Source organism: Centrocercus urophasianus, unplaced genomic scaffold (genome assembly GCF_019232065.1).
Source record: "Centrocercus urophasianus isolate 14NV4802_14NV808 unplaced genomic scaffold, USGS_Curo_1.0 seq_28, whole genome shotgun sequence".
Lineage (NCBI taxonomy): Eukaryota > Metazoa > Chordata > Aves > Galliformes > Phasianidae > Centrocercus > Centrocercus urophasianus.
Genome location: NW_024884844.1, coordinates 14306324 through 14326023, shown reverse-complemented (window position 1 = coordinate 14326023; position 19700 = coordinate 14306324). Strand labels below are relative to the sequence as shown.

At 41.8% G+C, this 19700-nt stretch overlaps 1 protein-coding gene across 11 annotated transcripts in view; it reads right to left on the bottom strand.

Annotated features, from left to right (window-relative positions):
- Positions 1–5148: 5148 nt before the first annotated feature.
- PKP4 (plakophilin 4) overlaps positions 5149–19700 on the bottom strand; it is a 64580-nt gene continuing 50028 nt past the window's right edge. For all 11 annotated transcript variants that reach the window (XM_042827059.1, XM_042827060.1, XM_042827056.1 and 8 more), the window contains 12 exons: positions 18919–19132; positions 17601–17784; positions 16091–16208; positions 15417–15608; positions 15110–15283; positions 14265–14415; positions 11999–12194; positions 9866–9950; positions 9647–9764; positions 7200–7331; positions 6387–6460; positions 5149–5851 (listed from right to left, as the gene is read on the bottom strand). In XM_042827059.1, the coding sequence (XP_042682993.1) occupies positions 5603–5851; positions 6387–6460; positions 7200–7331; positions 9647–9764; positions 9866–9950; positions 11999–12194; positions 14265–14415; positions 15110–15283; positions 15417–15608; positions 16091–16208; positions 17601–17784; positions 18919–19132 (1887 nt within the window). In that variant the 3' untranslated portion in view covers positions 5149–5602. The remainder of the gene's footprint in view (positions 5852–6386; positions 6461–7199; positions 7332–9646; positions 9765–9865; positions 9951–11998; positions 12195–14264; positions 14416–15109; positions 15284–15416; positions 15609–16090; positions 16209–17600; positions 17785–18918; positions 19133–19700) is intronic.

Sequence of the window (19700 nt, the reverse complement as noted above, 5' to 3'; positions counted from 1 at the left end):
GTAGCAAAGAGAAATGCATGGCAGCCAAGTCTGCAAAAAAATACATGGAGACTTTTAACATTTTCAGTGCCATGTTCTGTTCTGTGCGGTTAGTTGAGTCGGTAGGCTTTGCTTCAAGCACGTTTTCAGATGTGGGGCATTTTCAGTCTCATTCAAATACTGTCAGAAGTTTCCTTGTTTCAAGGGGAAAGTTTGGTAAAGAACAGCTGAGAGTTGTTTTGCTTTGTGTTCTTTACAAATTTAATTGTCAAAGTGCATAACTGGTAAACAGCCAAGCAGGACAGACGTTGCAGTTGGGCTACAGCAGAATTTCCTTTCCAGCTCTTACAGTCCTGTGTGAGAAGAGGCTGCTACAGGTTAACACAGCCAAAAGTTTTTAAAATGTTCTTTCTTTGCTCCTGAGGTGGGAACGTTTAACAACATCAGCAAGGTGGGCAGATCCAAGCTGAATGGCTTCTTGGCAGTTGATGAACGGCCTTTTTCCTGTTTCACTGTTTGAGATAATAATCGTACGCAGTATTTAGAATTAGATAAATCCTCTTCAACCTCTCTGGATGAATGACAGCTTTAAATAGGATCTGTATAAATAGAAGTGCAGGATTATGTATTTTGTTCCCATGTTAAGCACTCACATATGACGAATGATTTTTGGGCAGAGGGAAAATTCTCAACAGTCAGCATTTCATGGGATGTGATGATCTCAGTTTCCTGCATCTCTACCCGTTCTGGAGGTGCACCAGCTGATTCTGGATTTACTTGATTGCCTGATTTATTTAGGACACGATGAATGAACTGTGACTTGATTATGAGCCATCTATGTGAGCCACAGATTTTTGCATTTAGTCCTAAAGGAGATCTATCTCTTCTCATAGTGCATGATTACTTGGTGCACAGGGAGATCATTCATTTCACTCTCCCAGTCAGGAGAAATGCACTCACAAACGCCTTAAGGAACCAGCTGGAAATCACCTCACCAAATACTCTGCTGCTTGTATTTTTCATGTAATCCACATGAAGGAGACTTTTACCATCAGAAATAATTGGTATTGAGATGACAGGTTCCAGTACTTCGGGTGCCCCACAGCAGTCAGCAGCGAGTGCCTGCAGTGAGGTGATCTGAAAGACTCTACTGTGTTCCAGTTTTAGACACACCTGATTAGGTTTTATGGAAGTAGCACAGCTCGGATGATTACACAAGCAAGTCTAATTATGATATAATTGCCAACTCTACTGTTAATTAAAATACCATAAAAAATCTAAGTAATCATAAACACAGGTTTGGGTTGGCAGGGACCTTTAAGGTCGTCGTGTTCCAAACCTGATGACAACTTCCCCCCAGGACTTAGAATATACTAAGGCTCGAGCTTTTTGCGTCCTTTATGGCTGGAGGTAAGCTTTTCTGAGCAGGCCTTTTTTTTTGTGAAGAACTCATGAAAAAAATCCATAAATGTATCACAGCAGAGACGAGGACACAGACTTAATTTAGGAAAAAAAAACATTTCCATGCCCATCAGCTGAAATTGGCAAAGCTCATATTGCAGACAGCATCACACAGGAATATAACTTCTTACTTGAACTCTCTAATCTCCAATTGTGCAAACTCCATTGGAGTCATTTGACTCAGCGAAGCAAAAGACTTGAGTCCTTTCATTCACTGAAGCATCAATTTCTTTTAAATGCACACTGGGCATTCTAATGCAGAAACATGGTTGGGTCTGGATGAGTTGTGAAATTCACACAATAAACCCAGCCGAATTCACTCAGAAACCCAAACGCTCTCCTGTGATAACAGGAACTGTAGGGCCAAAAGATGCTGCTGCAAGATCCTAAGACGACATTCATTACATGCTAATGATAATGACAGAGATAAACATCGCAGCAGACTGACTGCTATAAATATTTGAGCTAATTGAAGCACAAAGTCATTCTCTTGTAAGGAAGATTTCATTCTGTCCTGCAGTGATGGTGCTGGGGAGGTTGCAAATAACTCATCACCTGCTAGTGGTGCACACTGTTCTGCCCAGAGAACGTGCTCTGAGGATAACATCACAAGCCATCACAAAATCACAACTACACACAGGTTGCCAACATGGCAACACAAGCAAATGCCAGTATTATATTGCAGTGATATGGGAAATCAGTATGGAGTAAGCTGAGCAGAATATCAATGCTGCGAGGTAGAAAAGCACACTTAGGTATACAGTGTAAAATGTCCTTAGCCTCCATTAAAGGCCAAGATATTAAGAAAAAAATAAAAATAAAAATGAACAACTGCCAAAAAGGATGATTTCAAACACTTTTTTTTCCTGTAACTTTTCCTGTAATGTTTTGCAAAGCTGTCATCAGTATTTTCACAAAGTGAAACAGTCGGGATACTTTAATCAGGAAGTAACTGGATAAGCCAGCAGACGAGAAAACTGCTGGCTATGAGAACTGCCCACGACAGTGCCACAGTCCCTGCAGCAGGGTAAGGAAGAGGCTTTGTACGCTTTCCAAATAAAAGCCCACTAGAAATTAACTGTTGTAGCCAGTGTATTTTTCATGGCAACAGGATTGCTGCTCGCAGGCTCAGCCGCACGGCCCTCCTCTGAGCGCCTTAACTTTGTGCTCGGCCCATTCAGGCTCTGTCTCTCCCAGCAGCTCTCACATCCTCGCCACCGCCGCACAGCCAGGCTGTCTCACTGCAGCCCTGGGCACGGTTCTTTCTTGGTGCTGCAGCAGACATCCTGCAGCTTCTGCGCCCATCCGAGTCGCTCAGTGCTTCTCCTGGGATGTTGCCAAAACACTCATCTGTCTTTGAAGCACAGGAGAAATTTCAGAAGGCGGTGCGAGCCGCTGGCCAACCCGCATTGCCAGTGAGCGGAGCAGCTGCACGGCAGCCAGGGCACCAGACTGGGGCTGACAGCCGAGAGCCACGAGTGTGCAGGGATGGCTGACATTCCCTGACTTGTTCATAGCAGGCACTTCCTCCTCAGGAGAAGGAATCGTGGACATGTTAACTTCAGCCCTTCTTTCCCATCGTTCAGCATTTAGTCAGCATAATTGCTTCACTGAGGTCAGTGCTGCTCTTAGTTGCCCTCTGCAGTCCGTAGGGAAAGGACTAGCACAGTGCTGCTGTACTGCACGACTCAACATCTCAAGCTCTTCTAATTGTAAGCTATTCAACTCTCCGATTTTGATAAGGTTTAGTACTTCTTTCATCACATTTACAATTTAATCATTAGAAAGATGGAAATAAAGAACATTTCCCAGGGTACTACTAGCGTTTAACTTTTTAACTTCCAAATTAACATCACCCTGTCCTAAGGACATTGGTGTTTTGAGTAGTTAACTTTTATTTTTCTCACCAGAATATCAATCTGAATGTAACTCAATGAATACAGTGCATTTGAAAAGCCCCTGCCTTTCGTTTACACTCCCAGCCCTTTGGCTGGCCCAAGCACCAGCCTGCATCCTGAAGGTGAGCAAAGAAATTACATTGTGCCCTGATTTTCCCCGCTTTCATGCATTTGGTTTGAAACCATACATAAAGGGAAATTAAGCAACAAGCATACCGTGGAGATGACTGTAATCATGCAGTACCAAGACAAAGTGTGGAAATACACAGATGATGGGACCATTAAAAACCAAAGAAAACGACCATAACGAAATAGATCTGCCACATCACAGGAGATCCAAGTTGGCTGCCCGCCCACACCTTGCTGCTTTTGATCCTGATTAAAGTCTCAGCTGAGAGGTAAGAATGATTCAAAGATGTCAGCAGATTCCAAGGAAATCAGAGCAGACTGTGACCCTGTCATTATCCAGCACTAATTTAAAGCACCGTGGGACAACGCAGTACCAAAGAAATGCATCTGGCTCAGTACAGTTGTGGGTGTACCAAATGATCAACACTGATCTGCGCTCATCCTTGTAGCAAACCTTGTACACGACTCTGAAGGCAGTGAGAACTGTCACTGAACTGTCAGTGACCAAACTGTTCTTACCAGAAACAAACTCAAACCGAATTAAATGGAAACTCTTTCCTACCTTAAAAGGAGAAAACCGAAGTCCAGGAAAGAAAAGGCACCACCTGCACAGTGCTGTCCCTCGGTAACATCACGCTGCAATCAGTGGGGAGTTGGCTCTGTAACAGAGGTTAAAACCCAACTCGTTTCCTCTACTGGGCTGTTCACCCCTTTGTTTCTTTCCCCTCGTACAGCCAGGGGACAGAAGTACCCCCCAACCAAGTAAGGAGAGGTGAATTTAATTGGAGCAGTTCTGCTTACCTTTACCTGCCATCACTGCACCAACACAACGGGGGCATTTGCAGACACTGAAAACTGAAGAAATTTGCTAGGATGGGAAAGAAAAAACTAAGAACAGTACAAAGTCAACAGACTGTACAGCGTGAGGAAAGTCCATGGTTACATCATCAGTCACTTGGACTGTAAATAAATCCAAGGGAAGTGCAAACTACAGACTATATTCTCTGAAAGCAAGAAGATAGAAATTTTACTGGGGGGAACAAGGGGAGGAGTGCTGGGAAGAACATAGGATGAAGTTCCAACATACCCCAATTGCCTGTAGCCAAAGTAATTGGGGAATAAAGGGTGAGTAGGAATAACTTCATGTTTTGGTGGTTCATGCTGGCACCTCTGGAACACATGCACTGTGGAATGCTGGGACAGTGGCCAAAGCGAATCTGATGCATTTAACCTGATTGAAAAAAAAAGCAGTTGCACCTCGCATTCACAGTATTTGTTCCTGAAATTCCACACACCAAAAATAATTAAGAAAAAAAGAACAGGGACCAGCTTTCCACGGATGAGACTTTCATATTTATTGTTCTTCCATGTGCATAGAAAATGGCAGTGAAGTTTTTTGTTTGTTTTTGTATGAAATATGCAGAGAGAATGGGAATGGGAATGGGAGAGGTGCAGCTATGCTGAACTGGACTTTGTGCTTCAAAATTATGCTATTAATTGTATTTTTTTTAATTTATAACATTTTCTTGGATTTTTTTTTTTGTGTACGATGTTTCAAATCTCTTTCAAAATGACACACTGCATTACAAATGGATGGCACTTTAAACCAATGTGGCATTTCCATATTTACACCAATGAAAGAAATTTACACGACATAATAGCATACAATCTTGACATTTAGTAATATCAATAAAACAAGGGCATCCATTTTATTTTTTTCTGTACAAACTATCAGAACAAGACTTTTATTCACATAAAAAACAGGTTTAATTTGCTCTGACCTACGCACTTTCCAAATTCATTTTACTCGATTCTCAAACCTTTCATCACATCGCCCACACCCTCACCAGACTACAGAAGCTACAAGTAATAATACCTAACATCTAAACAGAGCAAAGAAGCATCCCTTCCAGATTTTCTCTCTGACGGTTCCTCACCCAAAAACACCCCCAGCAAAAACTAAAACAAAAAAACCCAAACCAAAGCCAAATGCCCTCCAAAACCCAAACCAAAAGACTTCCTCGTTTCCTCTTTTATTTCACCTTCAGATTTCATAACTGAGACATCAAATGAGGCCATTCCATTTCTTCTCAAGCACGATGAGAAATACACTGTTGGTTTTTTTTCCTTTGATGCTACACCCAGGAGTCGGGTGAACCCGGGTACTGTTCTGCTCTATAAGAAGATCGTCTGGTGGAGTAAAAGTCTACATAATTTGTGGTTGATTTCAGTCCATACTGTGTTGTGTAGTCTGAAGTAGCAGGAAAGTGAACTCGATCGTCAAAGTACGGGTCTTCATAGCTGTGTGGGGACTGCAGGTACAACCTGTATGCGTCGCAGTTTTTCCTGTTGGTATCTTCTTGACTGTAGTACAGTTGCTGATGCTGTTGACAACGTGAAAGAAAAATAAACTTTTAAAATGTAATTAAACAGAGAAAATGCTTGCTTTTAGAACTCATACACATTACACACAAAACTCTCCCTGAAGAGTTCAGTGTAGCTCTTCCAGTGACGAAACCTGCATGAAACGCCCCTAAGGCTCCAGGTAAAACTAATGCAGGAAAAACCTCTCAGCCTGTCTACAGGTCACCCACCTGCATCCACTGCAGAGCCAGTACCAATCCACAGCTGAGTTTTTAGGGCACGTGTAGAAAATACAGCACCTGAAATATCTGCCAAGTCAGAACAGCGGTCTGAGATCCAACCGTGCCAAGAACATACAAGGATGTGGGACTACAGAAAGAAAACGGCGGTAAGCTGACAACAGCTCACGTACTGCTGAGGACAGAAATGCTCAGCTTTCTGCAGAAAAGACTCTGACACTGCAAAGTGTACTTAAACTCTTTAACGTTCCACTAAAACACCGTGCGCTGAGTCGAGTCATTTCAGTATCACTCCAAAACCAAATTTCAGACTCACCTGTAGCCGCCTGTTCTGTTCTCTCGCTGGTGAGGAATAGGAACTGATGTAAATTGGGGATGTTTTGCTGGAACCTGTGAGAAAATAGGTTTTGGCATCAACTTCAGTCTATTTTTTGTCTTTGCGCTTTTATTTTATCTAGAAGAATTATGTAGCACTCCAACAATTAAGTCTGCAGACTTTATAGTTTACTGATAATATGGTCATAAGATACAAGTGAATGTTATCCCTCACCAGTAGTTAAGCAGAAACCCCAATGCTTTTTTTCCTTTCTCCATGCATGTGTGCTGCTGATAACCTTTAAAATGAGAAATTTATTTCTCCCTTTTTACTGACATTTCTTATTTTGTGACTTGAAGAAGGAAAAGCAAAATCAGGAAAGTGTGAAAGACTGGTATAGCTTTATAATAACATAACTATATAAGCATATTAAAATAATGTTTGATTATAACATATAAAGCGTATAATAAAGTAATTTTCTGCAACAGATTTTTAAACTAAAATAAGTCTTCCAAGCACCTCATTTCCCAGTGTATAAACAGATCTCTTCTTATTCATAGAATCAAAAAATGGCTTGGTTTGGAAGGGACCTCAAAGACTATCTGTTATTCTGGTGATGTTTGTAATTTTAAAGAAATCAGCAGGTAAATAAAAAACCTTTTTTTTTTTTTCCTCATGCTATGAATAAAAGTGAAAACAACATTAAAAGCAACATTTCTGCTAATGCAGCTGTCCATTTTATGATTGCACGAACTCCACATAGAAGGAATATTTACCTATTCCAGCTAGGAGGTCACCTAGCTAGTGCCTTACCAGTGTAGATGTCTTTATGAGCAATGATGTCGCCGTGGTTGTTATAATACTGCATAGGAGGTTGAGTTCTATCGTATTCAGAGCGGGGTTCTCTAATTCCTAATAAAGCCGGTGATGAAGACGTGCTGCCGACTGATGCAAAAAGAAAGGCTGTTATTGCACAGGCTGATCATCTTTCTCAAACCCGACCTTCTCTCTTCTCTCCTTATTCTTTCCTTCTCCAAGGATCAGCAAACGAGATGCGCAAACTCATGGGTAATGGCCAAAATTAGTGCACAGCCTTTCCTGTACAAAGGGCTGCAATGATGAGAGCTATCACCAACGCACCATGAGATTGCCACTGATACTGTTACAACCAGTCACCACTCCATAATGATTCGAAATAAGAGACCTTACCCATTTCATTGTTAAAGTTTATGACTGTATTTAGGTTATGCTTAAATAGAATTTTCAAGTCCACCAGGTCACCCAGGACAGGTCAGAAAACATTACACTCTGCCTGGCTGAAGTCACCCATGCACAGGCTTGTACTATTTTCCTTTCATTATCACACAGAAGTGAATCTTGGCCACTTGGTCAGCTCCTGTTGGCTGACAGCCATCTCAAAACAATACAATGTAATCCATTGCTTTTATTACAGTCAACAATGCAGAAAGTTTATACAACTACCTCTTTTCTTTTTCACAGATAACTGTTTTTCTTCTTCCAATAGTTGTGTCCTTTATATCATATTCACAATTTCGGGTTTGAGCTAAGAATAGCTTAATTACTGGTATTTTCCTAGCATGCCCAAGGCTAAAAAAGCTAAACTGGGGGAGCGTCATCTGAAAGCGGTCAACTTAATGCGTGCACTGAGTGACCCTAACGAAGAACAACTGCTACAGACCAGGTATAAACGTTCTACCACACCTGCTGTGTGTGCTGCAACCTGCAGGGCTGTTCCCACAGTACTCTGCAGATAATTTTTATGCACTGAGCTTCCATTTTAATAGTTTAAGCTTGGTCATGCTCTGGAACAGAAAAACGGGCACTTCCTGTTAGTTTCTGCTCAGTGCTCTTTGAAGTCCAACAGCCTCAGAATATTATGTTAGAAATTCCCGTCTTATTTCCTACCTGCAGCTCACAGAACTGGAGCACCACAGTCATTCTGCTAGCATTTCTTAGGAGAGCTTCAGGGAAAGCTCGTAGTTCCCAGAGCCTGAGCAGAATTTGCTTCAGTGTCACTGCTTCTATTGAGAACGTATTTTTGGTTCTGCCTGTAGATATGTGGCCTAAACAGTCCACAAATTCAAGGTGCAGTTTTGATACCAGTATGTGCAACTTAGCAACTAGATCTAAGAGTACATAGCAACTGCCTTTGGTACCATGTGGTAGGAGAGAGAAAAAGAGATGGTTGTTCAGGACAATCTCTCAGGATCCCAAAGGACTGGGAGAAAACCAGACATGTAACTGACCAAAAAGATCAGGACAACAAAATGCTCTAGAACTGAAGACTGTAGTCTGCTGTTTATTGACACCAGATGAAGAAATCAGTCCTGTGTATTGAATGGTGGTGGCTGGGAGGAACTCTGGGCAGGAAGGATGTGCTGTCTTTCCCCAGATCACTACAGGATATGGTTGACAGCAAAATAAATCCCAGCCTGAGTCCCTCAGTCACCTATTTCACAAAGTAGTGTGAGTGTTGTTCCTTTTATTTATGTAAGTAATTAATCAACTGTATTGTAGGAGCCGGTAAATTATTTTAGCAAATGGCAAATGTATTTTTCTCAGTAGTAAGAGAGATCTACTCACATAAAAATAGAAGGGCAAATTGGATGAAATAAAACTCTAAATTCAGAGGATACAAAATCCACTGAATGCCTTGCATGGCAGTTCTGTCACAAAGATCTAGATCGTACTCCTGGGATGTTAAAGGAACAAAAGGGAGCTTTTTGCAACAATGAGGAGTCAGAAGAGTAAGATGTGTTGCATTTGTTTTGCTCATTATAATGGAACAAAAACAGGTCCCTCACTAGTGGGTTTGCTCTGTGTGCTTTTAAGTAAGAGGCCTGACCTACAGTGCCATGCAGCTGAAAAGCAGTGATTTTGTAGAGGGAAACAGTGACGAAGTCCAGATATCCACGCAGCGTGCACTGAGGATTTCACTCAGGACTACATCTAACCTGGTCCCTCGGCTGCATGCCCGCTATCAGCTGGGGTCTACTGGTGTTCTGGAAGCACACCACCACCATCTGACACAATGTGGGGTCTGAAACTCGCCAGCAGTATCAGACATGGTCACACACAGCACTCGTGAAGCACCTGTGCACTGCTGTTCGTAGGGTTAAATACAGAGAAAACACAGCAGGGCCTCTATGCTTTAGAATGCCAAGTCAACCCAAAGGCTGTTTGAGTTAATGAGATACAAGGTATCCCTTCAATAGATCTCTGTATGTGTCTGCACTGACCTGACTGCATGACCGGTGACATCTGCTGATTGGCTGTTGATAGAGAGGGATGGGATTTGAATCTCTCACGTTCAAGCGTCGATACTGGTGTAATGAAGTGACTCTGATTCCATCCATCCTGAGGAGTGGTAAAAAGCAAAGAACATAAATTATTGCTTCACCTTAGCTTAAGAGTTTTTATACAACCATTTTCCAGTGTAAGCTAATTTTGCAGTCTACCTTCTTATAAATGCTGCGAAGGTCTCGATACTGCCATAACGTGTTGAGTACCTGAGCAGCTGCCTTGACAACCTTCAGTGAAGATCTAAGGAAATAAAAAACATTGCATTAGTAGAAAGCATTACCTCCACTAAAGCAGAATGGTGTTCTGGAGTGCTGGAATAGCCTAAATCTTGCAGCTGTGAAGAAAGCCAGCTCTTAGTGCTGCCTGCAGTACAGCACTGTCAGCAGGGTCAACAAAGGCTGTGTACACTGACATGACAGTTACTTCCCTCTTCAGCCTAGAAATTCTCTCTCCAGCTCACCCAAGTGAGGAATACAGGTGGTCATCATACACAAGGACAAAACTTTGTGATAAGAAACATCGTTTAGTACATTTCACAAAACGGAGACTATATGCTTTAAAATTTTATACAGCGTTCCGAGCAGTAGAAAAATAGCAAATTACAGGGAGTTGGTACTGAATGCGTCCCAACATCCTCCGAGTAGGACTCGGTTCTCCAGCCCGTGCTGTGCTACCACAGGAGTGGTTTGCTCAGTAAGACTTTTTCCATTCCCAAGAGCAAGGTGAGGGAATTGCTCTGCCTGTTATGAAGAACAGTCATGTCATCGTGCCTGCTGTTGGTACTGAAGAAGGGATTTGAAATTAAATTCCACAGCACATCTGTGTCAAACACGTGCCTTCTCCTGCCAGCGTAAAGATTCATCCAAACACACTTTCTGAAAGAAAAACATGACTGAAAAAGCTGAAAAAAATTGCAGTTCATAGTGTCAGTCAATGAGCAGCCACTTCTAAGCTGTTCAAAGATTTTCAGTCACAGAATCATGTAGGTCAGAAAAGACCCTCGTAACAACCACGAATCTCAACCATCAGCTCCATACACCTCCCCTACCACACGTCCCCTGGCTCTGCATCCCTGGCTCTTGCACACCTCCATGATGGGGACTGACTGTCACCCAGGGAAGCCCATCCCAATGCCTGACCGCCTCCCTGTGAAAAAATTCCTCTTAACTGCCAACCTCAACCTCTCATAGCATAACTTGGGGTCATTTCCTCCAGATCTCTTCTATGTACCTGTTCTCCTATTGTTGTAAGAGCAACTTTCCACATAATCCCAACAGAACAACAAAGTTATAGTCACAGGTGACACCTTGAACATACAAACTATCATAAATCACAGATACACAAAATACAGTCCACAGTTTCTTTTCAGACAGATGTTGATAACAATGCTGTGCATTTAATTTGCACTTCTGCACAGCTGCAGATCCTCTCCTCCCCACTGCTACGTGATCAAATAGTGGGAACAGAACCCGGGGCTGACTGGATATTCAGCTTTCTGCTGGCCACAGAAGGGAGATCCAAGATTTTCTACTTTATACAAGAGTCCTGCCAGCACGAGATCCATCAGATATGCTGAGCAGGTTAAAGCAGAGATCCTGATCAGAGCTACACGGAGTGCCTGAGGCTGGCTTGGTGCTGGCACTGCATGACTCAGACACTTCAGCATTCCCATGATGTGATGCTCTGCTACCCACCTATTTTTCTGAAGGGTTTCAGTGCTACTGCCCACGGTGCCCTATGAAGCCCTAGCACACCAGGTGGCACAGACAGACCTGCAGCTGTCTGCAGACAGCCAGAACCCATCAACAAACACTCGCAGTCCTATTCCAGACAATCCCACTGCCAAGGTTACTGTTTGGTAGGGCAGATTTTCCTCACAGCCTAACAAGTGGCCATGCTGGATATAATTAATAGTTACTGAGATATCCTGATGAAGGTGCTAACATGTTCTCATTTCAAAAAGCTCTAAATACTCCATTAATGTTGTAGGTGTTTAAAAGATAAGTTTTTAAATACTCTTTTCCCTGAATAGACCCCATTAACTGCACCTGTAATAGTCTCCAAAAGCTGTAAGGAATACACTGTAAAAGAATGGCAGGTACCAACTGCCTCTTCTGTTCCAGTGTGACTCAGACTTGGTAGCTACTCAGATCAGGACAGTAAAAAAAACCAACTGATTTTCACAAATTTCTTTTTATTTTGAAACTCCCCCTCCCCGTGGTTACCTGCATTCTTACACATTTGGAATGAAATAAACAGATGACGTATGACATTTGTTGCCTACTTGCCTGTCACCTCTTCCTTTCGTTATGTTCACCAGCTTTTCTATCCCCCCGGTATCAGCGAGGGCTTTGGCGTTTTCCATGTTTTTGCTGGTGACCTCATGCAGCGCGCAGCAGATTGCTGCTACAGTCTCATCAGACAATATGCTTGGGCCATTGCCTCCTGGCAGTCGATTCACCAGATCTCGCATAGCATATTTGCCTGTAACAACCCATCAACAGAACCAAGTCAGAACGTATGTTCTGGTACTTCAGATTTGAAATCCTAAGACTTAACAATAAACTGCATTTCAAAGCAGTCAAATGGAACACCAGATCCAACCCATGGAAGAACTCCAAGACTTCACACTTTATACCGTAAGTGAGAGTAGAGATCACTTTTGTCTTCTCCCTTCTCTCCTGGCTTAAAAACCATGAGAAGTAACCTGCATTTTGGTATTAAAACTGGAGCATTTGGAAACAGAGATTATTTGGAGAAAGCAGAATTGTTCAAGAGAAAACATTACATTATTTCATGTGATTTGAGGAGCTGTGCACATTCCTCAGCTTCATTTATGGGGGGGCTAAAGAAATCCTTACAGCCATGTGGGCCTTTTTCCTTCTGACATTCTGTTCACCCTGTTTGTCAGCCACAAGAGATCAGATCTCAGCTCCTTCAGTTTCAGTTACTGACAGGGATAGTCACAGTGCAAACAAAGGAAATCAAGTAAAGCTGAAGTGTTCCTTATTTTCTTTTCCTGTTTAGATCCTGTTGATAATTAAATGATTATTAATTGATTTTAGTGAAGACTTGTGTTTGTACGCCACGGTGCTTGATGAAGAAGCCTGTCTCAAAGCCCTTCACTGTCTAATTGCATAATGTTTCTGGGGAAAAATTTTATCCAAAAATAAATTCTGCACACCAAAGCAACTTCTTTTCAAACACAGTGGAAAGTTCCCACCAACAAGGCTGTACACAGTACTACTCTGTCACTGCCAATGTTTTGGCAAGCTCAGCAACACAGGTTTCCACATAGCATCTTATACTGCTATTTGTTAGAGTACCCATTCTTTTAAATAACCTTTTCCCCCCCAGAGATTCAATCACTGAGAGCTCTGCACCAACAAATGCCAATAAAGTTGTATAAAACAGGGCACTGGCACGGGCTAGGTTCTGACTCACTTTGTGTCTCAGAATATTTTATGCCTACAAAGCCAATAACTCTTTGATTGCTAAAGCTTTGACAGAGAGAGCACAGGTGGAGGGATGTTCCTAACTGACAAGTTCTGCTGTGAGGGGAAGGAAAAGTTCTGAAAATAGATTATCACAGAGTATTGCCTGTATATGGCTGATGCAATGGAACCTAAGTACATGTTCTTCTCCTAATCTTTTATGGATATAATACCTGCTCTGCATGCAAACATGTTCTGAACATCCCAGATGGTAAAGCTCCAGAAATACGTAATTTTCAACTGCATTTATTTTTTTGAGAATAACTATCTCTTATCTGTATAGTAACTATTGCATGCTTACCCCATTAGCCTACAATATAGAAAATTCCTGTTAGAAAAATCAAACATCTTTACATCTTCCCATGAGTTAGCAGGCTCCTTTGGGCCGCAGGAGCCAGGCATGGTCAACACTTGCCATAGTAGACAGATTCCTAACCAAGGCAGGAGAAGTTTTTACTTTTGTTTTCAAAGGGTAGATGGGAAAGGCATAGATGAGAGCTTTAAACGTTAAATATTAAAACTGTCAGAAGAAAACCATTAAGTTCTAGCAAACATCCTCACTGATTACTTAATTCAGCAAAGGCATATATACACTGCTCTACATCTGGGTTTTGGTGGAAATATTTCACTAGCAGAGGATTGTCCCCCTCTCTCCCTCTCCAGCACTATTAAAGCATCTACTGGTGCTCTGGCAGCAGTGCTGTCCTGTTCTCTTAGTACTCATGAGGGACCCTGAAGCCCTCTCAGCTGGTTACCATTTATTAGCTCCAAGGAAGCAGAGTTGTGTTTTCCATCATATTTTGTACTGACAGTTTCCTGGCCAGTTCATTTGAGGTCACTTCAGCCCATTGTGAAGAGACAGGCATGCAAGATGGCTAAAGGCAAACCAAAAGAACGGTATTACTGTGGAAAGCTCCTGTTGTCAGAAAGATTAATTTCTGGGGCACAAGTGATGTGATACAGTAAAATCAAGTATGCTGTTTCCATTGGTAGAATCTCCCCTTGTACTCTTTCAATATTAGGTCAGACTTATCCTCCATTCTCACAGCTCTGGACTCACCAATAAGCTCCTTATTCCGAACATCTAACGCCATGTTCCTTAAGGCGGTTGCCACAGATGAAACGACTCGATCGTTGTCCATCCTCAGGAGTTCCACAAGGATGGGCAGTCCTTTTTCTTTCCTTACAGCAGCTCGAATGTATGCTGCAAACTGTAACAGAGCTCCCAGTTACCTGCAGATCTACTGCGACATTCTGACTGAAATTGTCTCTTATTAGATGATAATTCTTAAGCATTTTAAGGACATCTTTACATTTTCCATGTATGTTAACAGTTAAATGCTTCCCTTTATCATTATGAAAAAGGGCTGACTCTGCTCTTTTTCACTCATTCCTGCTATGGCACAACATTTTAAGAAATGATCTAACAGACAAAACGTCCTAATAGATGACAAATTACTGAAGAAGGAGAAGTACTTTTCTTAAAAAGGGCCAACTTTAAAACAGGCATAAAATTAAGCAGCCTTGTCTGGTTTTCTACAGCAAAGAAAGCAATTAGCATTTTCTCCATCTCTGTGACAAATACATAACATTAATGAAATATTCTCACCTAGTGCCATTGTAAAACATTGTGTGCAAGAGCCATAAGCAGCAATACATGGAAATAAAAATGATAAGAGCAAATACAACTTTTTAAAACTCGTAACTAATATACCACATACCACAGTGCTGATGTTATGAAGTGTTATTACTGCCTACACATTTTGACTGCACAGTTTCCAGACTGCTCTTCCTGCCTACCATCTTTGACACTGCCTTTCATGGCAGAAATAACAGCTTCATAGCACATAAGATCTGATGCCACACTCTACAAAGAAACAGGAGGAAGAGCAGGAATTCAGGTACCTTCCAGTTGCCAGCAGAAAGATTCTGGAGAGATCCTGCAGAGCCCTCGAGAGTGGCTGGATTGGAGCTTTCTGCTAGAAGCGTTAGGTACGGCTTTACCACCGATGGGTGCCACAGCATTTCTACCCCCTTAGGAGACTTGGAAAATCCGGGTATAGGGCCAACTCCATCCCACTGAGAAATGAATACGTATTTGTAAGTACGGTAAGCCTCTGTATTTTCATTCAATGTATGGCACCTTTCTTCAAGTTTCGTTCATCGTTAGCTAAGCATTTTAAACATTTGTAATCAAAGAAAAAAGGCAAACCTGGTCCTCCTGTGAAGTTTTTTTTTTCTTCTTCTTTTTCTTCCCCCAGCAGCTTGGCTCGGAGTCTTTGCTCGGTGACTCCTTTCCCAACAAGTCGTCCAGTTCATTGATGCCCAGCAGACGTGCCTGAGGCACCTCCAGCTCCAAGCGGTAGGAAAGGTTTCTCAGGGTGCACACGCAGTTCTCCACTGTCTGAAACCAAATTGTAAAGACATCACGTAACTTGTTGCTTTCTCATGTAGTGATGAAACACACCAAACAGATTAAGCACAGACGAAAAGGTATCCTAAAGCGCAAGCACCACATTCTAATTCTGTGCCTTGGACATTATTACACTTGTTTCTTTGGGAAAACTGCAATCTCTCTCCTGATATCACCAAACATGAAAATATTTACAATAATCTTCCCTACTATACTGGTTTTAGTAACCTGCAAATGAAAAGCATGAGAGCTTATTATTAAATGAATGAATGCTTGGCAGAAGTGAATAGTCCAGGACAAATTACGACTGCATTACGGGACAGAATTTGATTGTGCATCAGTGACCTGGGGCTGAGAGACGATCCGCTGAGTTAAAAGCATCGCAGTGAGAAACTGCACTACACAAACCCCAAGAGATCAGATCAGACACAGAGGTTAGCATTAGAAATCCCTCAGATGAACCGAGCACACACCTTGCTGTCATAATCCGATGTGTTCACACAGGTGTGGATCACATAGAGCAGTGAATCAACCAGCCCTTCGCAGGACCTCATCTGCTTCCGGGCTTCTTCCCCTGCAGAGCTCAGATTCCTAAACAGTCAAAATGAGAAACGAATGCGGTGCACCCACAGACAGACAGACATCATTTATCAGACAGTTTGCAGATGACTTTTTTATTTTTTTTTAAAACAAGCAAAACCCCAACAGAATAATAATAATAGCTGACTTAGAGAAGTAAAAAGCAAACATCCCATTTGGTGCAGCAACCCCCCTCCCAACTTTCATAAGAGATGAATAAGATTCAAATGATAATTCCAAGGTAGAACTGACTCAAGAACAAAACAAGCCATAAAGAGAATGCCTTTCTCACAGACTTCTTCCACACAAGCTGTCTCTGTCGCAGTAGCACAAAAATACAGCATGTATGCTGTAGGATAGGTGTTGGGCTCGTCTCTGTTAAAATACCCTTTGCTGCCTCGTCGTAAGCCTGGATTCATTCAGTGCTGTGTTGTATGGTGCAATGCCACTGACATTTGTAATATGCATACATAGAAGTATAAACGAGGGTGTGGGGAAAGGAACAGGCTGCACTGTGCTTCAGAGTAAGCAGCAAAGGGTATGCAGACAATTAGTTGCCTCTGAGGCAACCACCCTGCAAATCCTGACATGCATGTGGTGAGTGTGTGTGCTCTGAGACCAGACTGCTGCTAAGTCTGCATGCTGACCATGAAGGTGCACGTTCTCTAGGTGCTATACTAGCACTGAATGTTCCAACAACAGTGTGAACCTTGCCGTGAAAAATAACCCAATAAATAAAAAATAGCAGTATGTGAAAATATCTGGAGTATAGAAGGGTTACCAGAAAATAGAAAGCAGTTTCAGTGTATCTATTGAAAAACAGTGGTCTTACTGTGTTGCTTAATGGAAAAGTTTGAAAAGTAATAAATTGAAGTGATAAAGGAATGTACAAATGAACAGAAATAGCTCATATGCTGCCCTGGGTCTTTGATTTCTCTTTTCAGATGTTTTAGTTTCATATTTTATTATTCAGATGAGTACTTTTCTTCTTATTGCTGTTTGAGAAATCCACAAAGGGAATAGTCAAACATTTCTTTACTTGTATATATAGAAAATGTTTGTAAACACATTCCTAGGAAATAATCACTAGAGACACATAAAACTCACGAGCCATAAACACAGTGCAAAACCAGCAGTATTTCAGATGGGAAAAATACAACGATCAGTTCCACTTCATACAAAAGCCAGCCAAAATTTAACTACTAGCCATTATAATTAACACCTCTTGGTGACTTTGTACTTTTCATATTCTCTTAATACAGAAAAAAAATAAATGAAAGCTGTCCAAACGATAGAATTAAATGGAACGCAACAGCAATTTTGCCTTAAAGATTAAAGGTAAGGAGGACCTGGTGGGAAGCAGGGCCTTTGTGTACCATGGGGTGCTGTAGAACAGGAGGTTACCTCAGGCATCCCGTCGTGTTGCGCAGAACCAGGGAAGTCTGAAATTTAATTTTATGATCATCATCAAAGGAGGCACTGTTCCACCCGGAGTGTGGCACTATCACAGTGTTTGTCAGCGTTGACAAAGCGTCTCTAATGATTGTCATCTTCACCGCATCACATGAAGACAAGTTCCAGAGCACCCCTTAAGAAAAGATTTCCATTGTGGTCGCTTGAGGTAACAGACATGCAGCAATACTGGCTACTTAACAGACCTTGCTTTTAACAAGAGAAAGATAATTTGCCTATGCATTTAGTTTGAGTAACAGTCCATAAATAGTCAGCAAAGCTGCCATAAAAGGATTTGCTTCACCCTGATGTAACATTTTCTCCTATTCAAGTCGATGTATTTGGCATCCCCCATCCTGGCTGACTGTCCAGGCTGCAATCTCTTCGATGAAGGAGCAGGAAGGTGAGAGGACAGCCCCCCCAGAGAGCACTAACAGAGCAGCAGCTGATCCTTCCACAGTGCTGGGAAGGAAAGCAAGCATATTCATGAACAAATATTCTTCTCTTTTACTTAAGGAAAGAAACCCAGCTGAAACATATGCTGACAGGAAATGTTCCTTCCCCTTTCCTAAGGTATAGCTCATTCTACTGCCTGACAGGTATGCAATACTCAACAGATCCAGTTTCTTCTAAAGGAAACAGAGCTCCTTCATCAATTAGAACTTTAAGTCATTTATTCTTTCTGTCTGCAACAAGTGCCAGACTCACGGCCTATAAGCTAAATGCAGTGCCTCACAATCCAGAGCTGTGGGTGAGCACACAGGTGCTTGCCATGACTGTTCTAGTACAGTCTGGACACTGAGAGCCTTGTAGAAGATGCGTATTTCCAACTATTAACCTAAACTGTAAAATGCACATACACAGTTTGCCTTCGTCTTTTGAATTCTGCAGGATCTTAAAACTGTACACAGCAGCTGATAAAAAAAAAAAAAAGGTGCCTGTAATAAAAGTTAGGCTAGGAGTAAAAGAAATGTTGACTTGAGCCCTGGCTGTGATTGTAGGAGCATCACACTGGGGCAAAATTTACTTTGGAACTTTGGGGTAGTAACCTCAGGATTCACTTCTCCCCATGAATCTGTACTTCTATGCTAATGCTTTTAACTATTAGTAATCAAAATACGTGGTTTTGTATTGACAAAATACTAATGCACAAATAAAAATCCAGCTAATATACTCAATTCCAGCCACTTATCAATTATTTCTAGGTCTCATCCACATCAGAAGCATTATCTATGCTATAGTTCTGCACTGGTCTCTATCCAAAACATACCTGTTACGAGCTCTTTTATTTCTGCATCAACAGATTTTCTTAACAATCGTAGAAGTGCAGGGATCCCACCAACGTTCTTCATTGCTATTTTGTTTTCATCTGTAGACTTTCCATACACAAGGTTTCTCAGTGCACCACATGCATTCTTCTGAACCTCGGGGACTCTGTGATCCAGGAGATCCACCAGGTGTTTGATCCCTCCCAGCCGGCACACCTGGGAAACAGGACAGGAGTATCAGCGCCTGCTGCTTTCATGCATTTCACTCTATGGTTTTAAAAGGCTTTTATTTTTAAAGGCAGGATATTCTACTATTCTTCTATTTTAAGATTAACATTATTTTGAGTTAAAAATCCACATCAGAAGGCTAATTTTTTTACATGAGTTATTTGCAGTATTAGATAGGTCTGTTATAACCTGGCACTATTTTAGCATTGTACAGTAAATTTATGCCATACCATCCACAGAATATACTGAAGTTGGCATATGAAAACCCCCACACCTGCAGCTGCTGAACTGCTGCTGCCCCAGAAGGAAATCCCAGGCAGAAGAAATACAAGAACTCCTTTTCTTACCCAGGAAGTGGTTCTGGGCCAAGCATTCAGCTCCAAGTGAAACTGCAGTCCTGGGGGTTCTCTACTTCAGCACAGGACCACATTTAAAGAGGCCCTTTTTCTATTCTAAGTGACACATCCATTAGCTTGGCAAGACACAAGGACATTTGAAATACACTGATATGTACCAGCTTCCATGAATTTTTGACTCTAAAGTTCACTTTAATTGG